Below are 13,173 nucleotides of genomic sequence, written 5' to 3'. Positions count from 1 at the left end.
ATGCATCTGACATGGCAGGTCGCTGTGAAAATAAAAATTGCGATAAAGCTAAAACGTTTTAGAACAGTGAAACTCGGCTCAGCGCAGGTTGTAAACACAATTGATTCATTTGTTTAATGTAGCCAGCAATTGTTTCTTATAATTTAAGTACAGATGTGATATGCTAATTAAGTAACTACTCACCAACCCGAAACATTTTTTACGAAACGTAGTACAGCGACATCACGTGACTCTTGGCCATAAGCAAATGCTCTGCAGGGCTGCACTACACGGCTCGCTCGTAATACGCAATGTGTTAAGTCACTAAATATATTATGTGAAGAGCATCATAGAAGCGCATGAACACATTTCAGTAGAATTAAATAATCAATCCTTACCTCACTTGGAGGTTGAACATAGCCCTGGAGGTCAGCGCTGGGAACATAAGATAAGAGTTGGGGAGGAAAGTCGCTGTCCTCAAGGCACAGGTATCGGTGTAACTCTCAGTCTCTTCACAGCGACCAGTCGGGGAATGGCAGGCAAAGCCCCCCATAATCAGATCAACACACGAGGAACCCTGGCCTTGACAGACCTGCTGTGGGCATGAATCCGAGTAGTCCCCATTGCTGATGTCATATTCACACCGCTCACCTGTATATGTAGAAATTACAGGCTGACCAAGTTAAAACTGCGATGGCCAATACGAATCTCAATAAAGAGAAATGTGAGCCTAAAAGGGAACAAGAGAATAATCTGACCTTTATAGCCTGTGGGGCAAAGACACTTAAAACCATCCTCTATCTGCTGGCAAGTGGCTGAGTTCATGCATGGATTGCTATAGCAGAGGTTTATCTCTATGTCACAAATGTAGGAGATATTTTGGCCTGCGAATATCATCAAGAGCAAACTGTTTAGGAATTCATGACAGCAAATAACACAATTTATGGAGCTAAAGATATTTATACATTCACAGCTGACAAAGCATTTACACTTGTAAAGGTGTCAGTGACTGCCTCAAAAGATCAGTAAAAATGTATTAACATTTAACGTCAACAAAGTACAAACTAATGTATATAATATTTACTACAAATCTGTCATAATTGCATAAATGAGTATCGAATATGTTTTACAACTATATTTGAGCATCATTCTATCACTATTTCAACAAAAAAGTGCAGCTCTTCATCATAACAATTCCATATAATCTCACAATTCAGTTAAGTATTATCAACAATTGTATGTCTGTATCATGTCAAGATTTCAACTAGAGCAAAAAATTGTCTAACAGTATATTTGCTAAATATTTGATTGTCTAAACTATGTGTCTAAACTGTGTGTCTAAACTACGTGTCTAAACTACGTGTCTAAACTATGTGTCTAAACTGTGTGTCTAAACCATGTTGAAATGGTTTAATACCTTGAAGCCTGGGCCCGGGATAATTCAGAAAAATGTTTTCCAACCAGATTTAACACCCGGGTAAATTCAGTTTCGTAGTTTCGTTGTTTTTATTTTATTACAAAAGTTGCGTGGTGTAAGGTTTTCAGTATAATTCGAAAGTTTCAAGTCAATTGAACTGTTAGTTCTTGATATCATCGAAATACCAAGAACAATGTTAACTGATCAAGAAATAAAAAATGGCCGTCAACAGAACATTGGTTAGTTTCGCAACTGCATATTTTCGGTTTACGTAGGATTACGAATTTTTGGTCGCTTTGCGCAGTTTACGTTTTCAGTATAATTCCAACATTAAAAATGATTGAACTAGTAGTTTTCAAGATATTGCCGAAATACTAGAGGGCACGTTGAACTGACTGCGAAATGAAAAATGGTCGCCGTCCGAACATTAGTTTCTAATGACATACTGTCTGAAATTCTTAGTAATAAAGATCAAAAATAGACAACTAGAAAGCTTTTTCTCCTCAGCAACAAGAACTCTACACTAAAACGAATTGTTTTTCTATTCATAAAAAAATAAACACACTCTATTAAGCTCGGCGTACATCAACCATTATGTTTCTTCAGTTACATGTACCTCTAAAACATTACAAATTTGTTTTGTAAGAGAGTGAAAAGAAACTATGAACCACATTTTATTACTGTTTTTTTTCGTAGAGTTCTACAAGCTTAGAACTTCAATATGATATTCAGTTGAAAAGGAATTGTGCTCTCCTGAGTACATCCATAGTCGATGGTTGCTAATACTGTCTAGGATCAGAAGATTTGCTTGTGTACACAAGGTTAGGCCTCGAAGTGTTAATGAATTTAGAACAATTTCATGATAGCTATTGTAACCATGAAGTATATTAGTGTTGTAATCATTTCAAAATATTTTTCTAGTAGGCAAATACATAATACTATCATGATAAATTAAGCATATTTAATGTTTGTAAATATGTAAGAATGGTTCAGCGCAATATGAGAAAAGTGAGAGTATTCAGCGGTGACGGTTCTTGTTGATGACGCAAAGGTAAAACCCAGCTTTAGAAATTTAACAAACTTGTGGAGAGCCTTCATAGTGACTGGTGAAGCATTTGTAGTTTTACCTCCAAATCCAGAAGAGCAGTCGCAAGCGTGTATCGCAGTTGTCTTAATAGGACGAAATAGCATAGCCTCAGAATGAATGAAAGAAGCTGCTTCAGCAAATTGTAGCGTGATAGAACAGCGTCTGTAGTTGAAGCAAGGCTCCATTACACAGAGGGTGTCATCAAAGGGCATTATCTGCAGAAGAAGACTCGGAGCAATTAACAGCTGAATCAAAGCCATCAAACGTATGAATATCACCTTGGATCACCCGTAGATAAGCAGTCACACTGGAGTTGCAGAACAAATAGGACTAATCATCATAGGACTAACAGAAATCCTCTCAAGCTGCCAGCAGATGAGTCTGAAAAGACAAGTACTATACAAACCTCGAGTATAACTCAACTTACTGTTACAGCGGAGAGGTTCTTGAGCAAGTCAAGTTTCCTGTATATTTGCTCCTTGATGAAATCCTGGTCAAGGTAAACATCCACACCATTTACTTGTTGAATGGCAGCGAAGCTAACATTCAGTACAGGATTATGGAGGCTGGTGTCCACCTCTGTGTCATCCTGCGCACACAAAGGGACAAATATATATATGCTGGCAACTGAGATCTCAATGAAAAGCACTGATAACTTATAGCGGGTACATCTGGATGACTAATTGAGAATTGCTGGATTAGATGAGCTATTGGAAAAGAAAGCTGCGCTCAAACAACAAATGAGTCGAAAAGTTGATAACTCCATGTATAGACATCTATATGTTACCTTCATGCATGCATATGACTATATAGGCATCTATGTGTGTTACCTTCATACATGCATGTGACTACATAGATATCTATGTGTGTTACCTTCATGCATGCATATGACTATATAGACATCTATATGTTACCTTCATGCATGCATATGACTATATAGACATCTATGTGTGTTACGTTCATGCATGCATATGACTATATAGACATCTATGTGTGTTACCTCATGCATGCATATGACTATATAGACATCTATGTGTGTTACCTTTATACATGCATACGACTATATAGACATCTATGTATGTTACCTTTATACATGCATATGACTACATAGATATCTATGTGAGTTACCTTCATGCATGCATATGACTATATAGACATCTATGTGTGTTACCTTTATACATGCATATGACTATATAGACATCTATGTATGTTACCTTTATACATGCATGTGACTACATAGATATCTATGTGTGTTACCTTCATGCATGCATATGACTGAAACCTATCCTGATGCTATTCCTAACACACTTAGATACCGAGTTTTCTTGAAGTCTAAGAATAATAACCTTCCAAATGCTTTCATTCCAATAGCCATCACATACCCTAATGTCTATTTCACTAGTACATCAGATGTACTGTATTTGACTACCTTACATAGATGTATCCAATGCCGGCATATCTAGATATATATATGACCCTAATAGAAACACACAGCTAGTATCTCAACATACCCAGATATCTAGAATGTATATCTGAGAGGGGATTAGTCCAAGAACCTCAGCCAATGCTTGCACAGTATATATATACATGCTGGTCATAAACGTTGTGGTAGTCATGTCGTCCAATCGTAAGGTTACAGAGTTCAGCAGCATATCATCTGTTATGAGCCTGTAGATGAGCCTGCATGTTGCATTCACCTTGTTCAATATATCTGTAATAGAGGCTCTGCACAATGTATGCCCTAACTTTAATAATCCTTTTGAAAAGACAGGTATAACCAAATTATCAATTCAGAATACTTTTCCGAGTGTAACCTCCATCCATACACTATACACAGAGGTTGTAATAGCGCGTTTGTCTTCAAACACACCAAGACAAAGATATGAAAGCAGACAAACTATCAATGAAGAGTTTGAGCACACGACTCCTACAACTAGCATGGCCTGGTTGTCCCACCGTCAATTGTTGGGGCGCATGTAGTATACCTATTCAGAGTGAAGGGTTTGTATGGACAAAGTCTTCAGCGCTGTTCTGATTATTTTTTCTAAAATCAAGTACAATCTATCTGGAAGATAAATTAACAGTACGTAGTGATAAAATAACAAACGTTAGAAGTCTTTTGGTCATGAATGATCTGTTCAACTTGGAAAATTGTCAGTAGAATATGAGAGTGCATTCACTGTTAGTGAGAACTTCTACCTCATGATTTGATGGCTGCATCAGCTAAAAACCTAGTATGCATAGGCCCATCCATCTTATCATGTGATATGTCACTTACCAACACCATTAGTGACATGTTAAGGCAAGTTTTGTGCGTATGAACAATTGGTGACTCTACGTGATGGAAGCGCACGGTCAACGCTAGTTAGTGTACGTGAACAGTTTGGCAAGGTGATAAATAGAAACAAAGGCAGGGCGGAGGAAGCTATAATAAAGTGAGTCGTATATCTATCGAAGACTGTATTCGATAGATATAGGAAGCCATTTGCCCTTTGTGATTTGCCAGTAGAAAAGTTATATTCTTTACTTTCCTTCTGAAGTGCCTATTCATTCATTTCTTTCTAATTATTTTCTAGACATTCTCATCAATCTGAATCAACTCAAATTTCTATAATTCTCTTACTCACTATTACTCTTAAATATACTTACATCTGTCCATAGCTTATCTTTCCCTCCCTGAAAAATGCTAGCATTAGCTGTTGTTGTATGTAATTAACTTTACACTTTAATTAATCACCTTTCCTTGCATTATTTATTATTGGTTGCTTTTTGATAGCACCTGCTAAGTTAGGACAATTACCAACATGTTTTTTCCTGTTACAATATCTTGTTTTAAGTGTTTTTGTTCGCGCTTTTAGAGTATGGAAACCAATCAATATATATTTAATTGGCCTATAAATATAGATTGCACTAACACGTGAGTAAATTGACATACGAGCTCAGTCTGAGAACGCATTAAGCTCGTAAGTTGAAGTATGACTGTACCACATTTACTCTCGGAGAACATGAAGGAGACAACATACCACTGACTTGTACAATGAACTCTCCTTCAGTAGGCCGGTCACTGCCTAGAGCCCTATTGAGTACAATCTCCCCTGTAGCAGAGTTGAGTGTAAAGAAACTAGCCTCATTTCCAGACTTGACTGTGTAAAGTAAGCTACGCCTGTCACTTTCATCCGGATCAAAAGCTGGCACACGACCGATGACGCCTTCAGGGAAGTACGAGCTATAAACAAGACTTTAGCGTTAATAGAATTAAAGGGCACGTCTATGTGTAGGTCTTATCACAAGTTCCCAGTTAGCCAATAATAATCATTAACAGACAAAGCCAAAACAGCTGTTTTAGCGACATTTGCTAGAAAAGTGAGACGCATTGAGGCCATTTAGGAAGACGGTGGTACAGCAGATTGGTACGGATAAGGTGAAGTACGTAGAATAAGGTGACTACGTGAAGCAATAGTTAATCTACTATGTAACTACTCTGCCTGCCTGTCTACTTGTCTGGTCACAAACTCACATCACCAGAGACTCTCAAACTACTCACATCTACCTAATTTCTGTAATCAGTTTTGTAGTCGAATGAGAAATGTTTGTGCTCGGCATGCATTACGATTTTCCGCTCTGCTGTTTCGCTATTCGATTAAAATCTTCTGCCATTTCAGTCTTTGTTTAGGTATCTTGCTACCAAAGAAGAGGAGACTTTGTTTAGTTAAACAAACCATTTTTTAATTTCTTGTATTTTATTTTACAAAATGCTTCCATTAGAAAAAGTTTGAAAGAAGCCCAGTTTCCTGATAACCATACAGAGCAATATTTCTCAGTTTTAATGTTTCACTGATGATTAACTTAGTCTTGAGGATTACCTCAATGCCAATTTGTAAACAAAGTATCAACAATGAAAACCGAGCCAGTAGGCCTTTTTTAAGCTTCACTCTGCTACAATGATGACAAAGTAAGCTATTAGTCCTTTTGGTTTCTTTTAGGCTAAATAGAAACACTGGTGCTGTCAACTAGCAATATGTCACCTTTTTAGGTTCTACAGCAATCACACATCCATTCAAAAGGTTTTTAAATTCTACTAATTTGCAGCTAAAAGTGCCATTTTACTACACTGCGGCAGGCAATACAGCTATTAGAGTATATAAAGTGATGCTACTATACACATCCTGATTTAATAGAGTATATAAAGTGATGTTGCTATACACACCCATAGTTAATAGAGTATATAAAGTGATGTTACTATACACACCCATAGTTATTAGAGTATATAAAGTTAAGTAACTATACACACCCATAGTTAATAGAGTATATAAAGTTATGTTACTATACACACCCATAGTTATTAGAGTATATAAAGTGATGTTGCTATACACACCCATAGTTATTAAAGTATATAAAGTGATGTTACTATACACACCCATAGTTATTAGAGTATATAAAGTGATGTTACTATACACACCCATAGTTATTAGAGTATATAAAGTGATGTTACTATACACACACCCATAGTTATTAGAATATATAAAGTGATGCTACTATACACACCCATAGTTATTAGAGTATATAAAGTGATGTTACTATACACACCCATAATTATTAGAGTATATAAAGTGATGCTACTATACACACCCATAGTTATTAGAGTATATAAAGTGATGCTACTATACACATCTTGATTTAATAGAGTATATAAAGTGATGTTACTATACACACCCATAGTTATTAGAGTATATAAAGTGATGCTAATATACACACCCATAGTTATTAGAGTATATAAAGTGATGCTACTATACACACCCATAGTTAGTAGAGGTATATAAAGTGATGCTACTATACACACCCATAGTTATTAGAGTATATAAAGTGATGCTAATATACACACCCATAGTTAATAGAGTATATAAAGTGATGCTACTATACACACCCATAGTTAATAGAGTATATAAAGTGACGTAACTATACACACCCATAGTTAATAGAGTATATAAAGTGATGTAACTATACACACCCATAGTTATTAGAGTATATAAAGTGATGTAACTATACACACCCATAGTTAATAGAGTATATAAAGTGATGTTACTATACACACCCATAGTTATTGATGACGATTGTGAAATCTTTGAGCACTGGGCTATTGTCATTCACATCCTGAAGTTTGATAATGACTTTAGCCTTAGTGATCATGTGCTCAGAAGAGGCCTGCACTTCCAATGTATAGTTTTTACGAAGTGACTCGTAGTCTAACGAGACTTTACTGTAGAGAATGAAGGAGTTATCGCTTTGATCTTGCAAAGAAAAGGCAAATGTATCCCCGCTTACGAGCTTAAATGTCACCTGAAAATAACAAAAGACAACTGGCTACATTATCAAACACTTGTACCGCTTCAGAGAGTAAATGTAAAGCCGTGGTCACACGGGCACCGAACCGAACTAAATGACGCAAAACGACGTCGTTTTCAGCTCTAAAAAGTTCGGCTGAGGACATTTCTGACCGAAACGAACTATTTCGGTACTGCTCGAAATTTCGTGCCGAACCCTTGCTCTTATTGGCTGGTTAAAATTCTAGAATTCTAGCGAGCACGCGTCACATTTCTTCTTACGTGCGTGTGAGTAAAGTTAAAAAAGAAATGGGACGATACTTTTATTTCGTTAAATAAACAACATGAAGCAATTTACGACAAGGTTCACCCGGACTTGTGATTGGGTTGCATAAATGTAAGATGTTGCACTTAAGTTTTGCATAAATGTAAGGGAATGGTTGTGATTTTCTTTCGTGTGGAATATAAGTAATGTGTCATATTCATCCTGATGAAGTATCGTTGACTGATTTATTTATGTAAAACCACAGTACTATGATAAAGACTGATTTTGTTTGTTATGTACTCAGCATAGAAAAACATTCATATGTTAATAAAAAGAATATAATTATGTTGATGGGAAGGGTTAGCAAAATCTTTGTATCGAGTGATTTATTTTGAGCAGCTGAACGATCTTCTGATAAATCTGCTGTGTAATTATAATTGTTCCTAAGTTTTTTTGTTTACAATAGAAATATTTAACTCAAATACATAAAAACTACTAATGAAACCGTGTCTTGTCTCTATACGTATGGTATCTAAGAAGCGAAGTTACTTCGGTGGCCGTGTGACATGTGCCCCGAACCGAACCAGCCTCCGAACCGAACCGATCCTACGTCGGTTCGGTGCTCGTGTGACCACGCCTTAATGGTACTCTTGGCCATCAACATAATTGCGGACTTCTAGCCAGGTGACATTACAAGGACTGAGTGCCTTGACATTGACGAAATCTTTTGCCGCTATTGAAAACAATTATAGACCCAACATAAAACAATGGCAAAACAGCATTCCAACTTACATGTATCTAGATTTCAGAAGGTACTAATAAAAAAGTAGACTGTCTGGTAGATCATACCTTAGCATTGTCACCCAGATCAGGATCAGTGGCTCTTATAGGTGGCTGGACAGGTGATCTGATTGGCTTGTTTTCAAATATTCGTCGAATGATTATCTCACTCTCGAACTGAGGGGAGTTGTCATTCACATCATGAACCGTTACTGAGACAAGCACCTGCAATAAATCATATGGTCATATTCGGTATTATGGCGCTTTAGTAGGAGAATGTTTTGACAAACACGTTGCACAAATTGAATAGTTAATGGACTCACTGAACTTGACCTTCTGTCGTCTGCAGACAAATCTGTAGCCACCACTATGAGATTATACTGATCCACTCTTTCCCTATCCAGCGGTTGTTTGACTCTGATCGTACCTGAACAGGATATAATTTGAACACTATGCTAAATGATTGTATCATTACAAGACAACAGCCTTTATTCCAGTATGCAAAAAATGAGAGTTGGCAGAGAAAGTTGCATACTTACCATAAAGCTGCTATTTGAACGCCACCTTTATTTGAAAGCCACTTTTATTTGAAAGCCACTTCTATTTAAGCGCCGCTATGGAAGACGGGTTGAAAAATAGAGCGCCACCATTCAATTGAACTAGCAAGTAGAAAAGTGTCCACAAAACTGCTAATAATGACTCGATTACAGCAATAACAATTAATTCGTTCGTTGTTTCTGTTCGTACTGAAGTCCGTTTTCTAATCTTAAGTTTTATTATTTAAAACTTTGATTACAACACCACAGAAATAATTAGTAACTGTATCAGGCTAATAGCAGTTACTTGTTTAACGAGGTCTTGATACTTTGACGTTTATGAAAAACCTTTTAGTAATTATGATGACTTGTGATAAGTGCACATCCAGCTAAAAGTTTATCATTATTTTCGTGAAAGGTTCTTTAGATAGCAACGCAAAAACGTTTTGCTCTGCTTAAAAATGATTAGACGCAAATATCGACTATCTCAGCTGTGCTGAAAAGGAGCTCAGGTAGAAACCACTGCGGAAGGTATTGAACAGTTAAAAGATGATGCAATGGTTCCGTATAAAAGCGACAATCAGAATGCAATTTTTTTTGCTTGTACTGTAATTATGGTTTGTTTATGTCACTTATTTTTGAATATATATTTGTAGCATTTGATAGATTATTATTATGAAACTTACAAATTTTCAGATTTATAGCATATTATTTAATAGCATGATCGTGGTAATATGAACTCGGCTTACAATGGATCAAGGCTCGTAACTCCTGTTCTATTGCACATAAAAAGCCAGTTTTGTCTGCAAACTTTAGCAAACATATCAATGAGTGCAATGTACTTTTATGCAACATTGTTAAATAAACTTATAAAATGAAAAAATGCCTTCAAATTGAAAATGAAATAAAAAACTTTAAAGCTACAACAAATTGCAATGCAGGCTATAAGATCATCGTAGGTTAATTGCAAGCAATAGTTATCAATTGGTAGAGACATGTAACAGCTTCCTCGTGCATATTTATTTAGAGGTCTATGACAAGTTGGAGGTAAGTTACCAGATTTCTTGCATCTAAAAGATTAATGACACATAGCCCGAAGGAGAATGCAAAATATAGGTGACACTTCAATTCACCCGTGAAAAGGGTTAAATTTATCTTCTCAACATTCTGACGAGGTGTTTGAAAAATACAACATCCAGCCGCTATTTGAATACAACGCTACCTTTTATTTGTACGTCACCTCTAATAAAGATTTTGAGGTAGATAAACTTCGACACACAAACCTATCCTGAACCAATATTTACTTCATATGTAGAATCAGTTACATATTAGAACAAATATTCTTATAAGAATAGATTGTATTCCGTGTAATTTGTTCAAGAGCTAAAAACATGACAAAATACTTCAAACAACTCTTATCTAGTAGTAAAACAAGTGCACTAAATAAAACTATGAAAAACCAAATGCTAAAAACTAAACTATATAAAAAACTAAATTAATAAAGTTATAATCTGTACAAACTTGTTTTTGTTGTGAGTTTACCAGAAATAAATATCAATGCAAATATTGATCGAGTTCAGTGGTAGAACAAAAATATGTGTATGCTACACAGCTTGCTTTGTATTACACTAGATCAGCTTGCTTTGTATTACACTAGATCAGCTTGCTTTGTATTACACTAGATCAGCTTGCTTTGTATTACACTAGATCAGCTTGCTTTGTATTACACTAGATATACTCTAAATTAATCTATATACTGTTTATTATTTTTATTTATATTTACAATGTCTATCAGCTTTTTTCACTTTTGCTCGCGGAACTGTTATACATGTATGTAAAATTTTTTAGACATATGCTGAAAATTACATTACGTGCCGAAAGAAATAGTTGCTTAAACTGTACACGATGTGTTGAAAATATAAAAATTCTTATGTAAACTTGGTCGTAAATTGAGTTTTGACTGTAAATAGCCGAGAAAGCAGCTTGACTTGTATTATTGACACTGACTTGTATTATTTGAAAAGATAAGGGAGGGTAAAATTGTCATTACTATTAATGCTCAACTGCCATCTCATCACTGCACAAGTGAGTAGGAAAATATGGAAACAAAAACGATTGTTTGGCAATAGGAGAACATAATAAACCTGATTCCCACCTCCAGATTCTTCGATTGAAAAGCTTCCATTGCCATCATCTCCCCCCTCAAAAGTGTAGCGAACTTGAGAGTTGGGGGTGCCTGGTTGATCCTTATCAGTGGCTGACACGGTGGTTACGCTAGAACCTATACTCTTGTCCTCCAACACCGTAGCCGTGTACTCATCGAGGCTAAACTCTGGGGCATTGTCGTTCACATCGTCAATTATAACATATACCGGAGCAGGAACCGTCTGTAAAAATCGCATGGCAACATCTAGCAAAGTCCACAATTAATGAAAGAAACTGTTCGAAGGCATGAGTAGGCTAAATACAAACCTGACGAGGTGGAATACCATTATCTCTTGCAATAACTTCCACATAAAATCTTGAGGTAAGAGGATTATCCCGATCCAAAGTATCATTTACAATTATCTCCCCTGTAGAATTGTTGATAAAAAAAGGGAGAGGCTGCTCGGAATCACTGAAGAAATAAGTGAGTTTGCCATTCAACTCTATGTCCAAATCCTGTGCCTACAGCATTAATGTGAGAAAACACAGTTAATAATGGTGCCTGGTTACGAAGTATGATAAAATCAGCCTTCCATCACAATTAAGGCAGTGTGTTTAAACACTTCATTAAACTTATTCTAGCAGACGAAAACCGTTGATCCGCAATAAACATCTTCCCCAGAAATCTTAAGAGACCAAAAGCACAGCTTGTACCATAACAGGCATAACAGCTGTTGTCAAGGGCTTGTACATCACGAACATACAAGTGAACATACAAGCGGAGTTAGTCAAATAGCTCAATGAAGCCCATTTATCTGTACATCAGCCATCCCAGTCATTATGACCACAACAAAGGAAAATAATAATGATACTCGAGCGCTTACAAAGGCTGCACGTAGGCCGGCACCAGCCAACCATCTCCGCTATCATCAGAGATTATAACTACTTCGGCACCAATCAATAGAACTAACTTTTAGACAAATGCCACAAAGTCACAAGTACAAATCAATAAAGAAATTGGTCGGTCATGCATGCCATGGTCACTACTAACTCTGCTTTCAATTTTTTTCATGCGGTTCTCAGATCAGCGCTCTCCGGAGGATTACAAGATGCAGAAGGAAACAAGAAAACACATACCTATTTCTACTTTTATAATATGCAATGCTATATTTTTAACTTAGTAACTGACACACCTCTAATGAGCCTGCAGTCACAAAACTCTTATAATTTGTGGCTAATATCAATACAGAAATAGACCGCTAAACAGCATATGTGGATGTTCTGTATTTTTTGATTTTGAGTATTCACAAATGTTTCCCCAAACAAATATTTCCGATGTAGCAATATGGGGTTGAGGCCTACAGTTAGGTGTGTTTACGGACTACTCAGTTTGACCAATAAGCAGTGAGGCTGAGATACTCTTGCAATACTTTTGCAATACTCTTGCAATACTTTTGCAATGCTCTTGCAATACTTTTGCAATGCTAATGTAACCTGTGTAAACCTTCTTCATTCACCAATTTCAAACAGTTTTGGTTGCTTTTTATTTCATAATTTGTTTCCTTGGCAAACAATTATGTAATAGAATGTTTTTAAAAAGATTGGACCATGTAGTCTTGTTTTTATATGCAAATACAACCTGT

At 36.2% G+C, this 13,173-nt stretch overlaps 1 protein-coding gene across 1 annotated transcript in view; it reads right to left on the bottom strand.

Moving 5' to 3' along the window:
- LOC137391989 (cadherin EGF LAG seven-pass G-type receptor 2-like) overlaps nucleotides 1-13,173 on the bottom strand; it is a 46,795-nt gene that overhangs the window by 19,749 nt on the left and 13,873 nt on the right. Inside the window, exons 8-18 of the mRNA XM_068078567.1 lie at nucleotides 11,858-12,052; nucleotides 11,541-11,772; nucleotides 9,148-9,276; nucleotides 8,919-9,088; nucleotides 7,576-7,820; nucleotides 5,507-5,709; nucleotides 3,995-4,194; nucleotides 2,911-3,072; nucleotides 2,524-2,698; nucleotides 738-863; nucleotides 378-630 (exon numbers count right to left, since the gene is read on the bottom strand). Coding sequence (XP_067934668.1) covers nucleotides 378-630; nucleotides 738-863; nucleotides 2,524-2,698; nucleotides 2,911-3,072; nucleotides 3,995-4,194; nucleotides 5,507-5,709; nucleotides 7,576-7,820; nucleotides 8,919-9,088; nucleotides 9,148-9,276; nucleotides 11,541-11,772; nucleotides 11,858-12,052 — 2,090 coding nt within the window. The remainder of the gene's footprint in view (nucleotides 1-377; nucleotides 631-737; nucleotides 864-2,523; nucleotides 2,699-2,910; nucleotides 3,073-3,994; nucleotides 4,195-5,506; nucleotides 5,710-7,575; nucleotides 7,821-8,918; nucleotides 9,089-9,147; nucleotides 9,277-11,540; nucleotides 11,773-11,857; nucleotides 12,053-13,173) is intronic.

Source organism: Watersipora subatra, chromosome 3 (assembly GCF_963576615.1).
Source record: "Watersipora subatra chromosome 3, tzWatSuba1.1, whole genome shotgun sequence".
Classification (NCBI taxonomy): Eukaryota; Metazoa; Bryozoa; class Gymnolaemata; order Cheilostomatida; family Watersiporidae; genus Watersipora; species Watersipora subatra.
The sequence above is the reverse complement of the archived record's forward strand: the minus strand, read 5'-3'. Positions and strand labels throughout refer to the sequence as shown.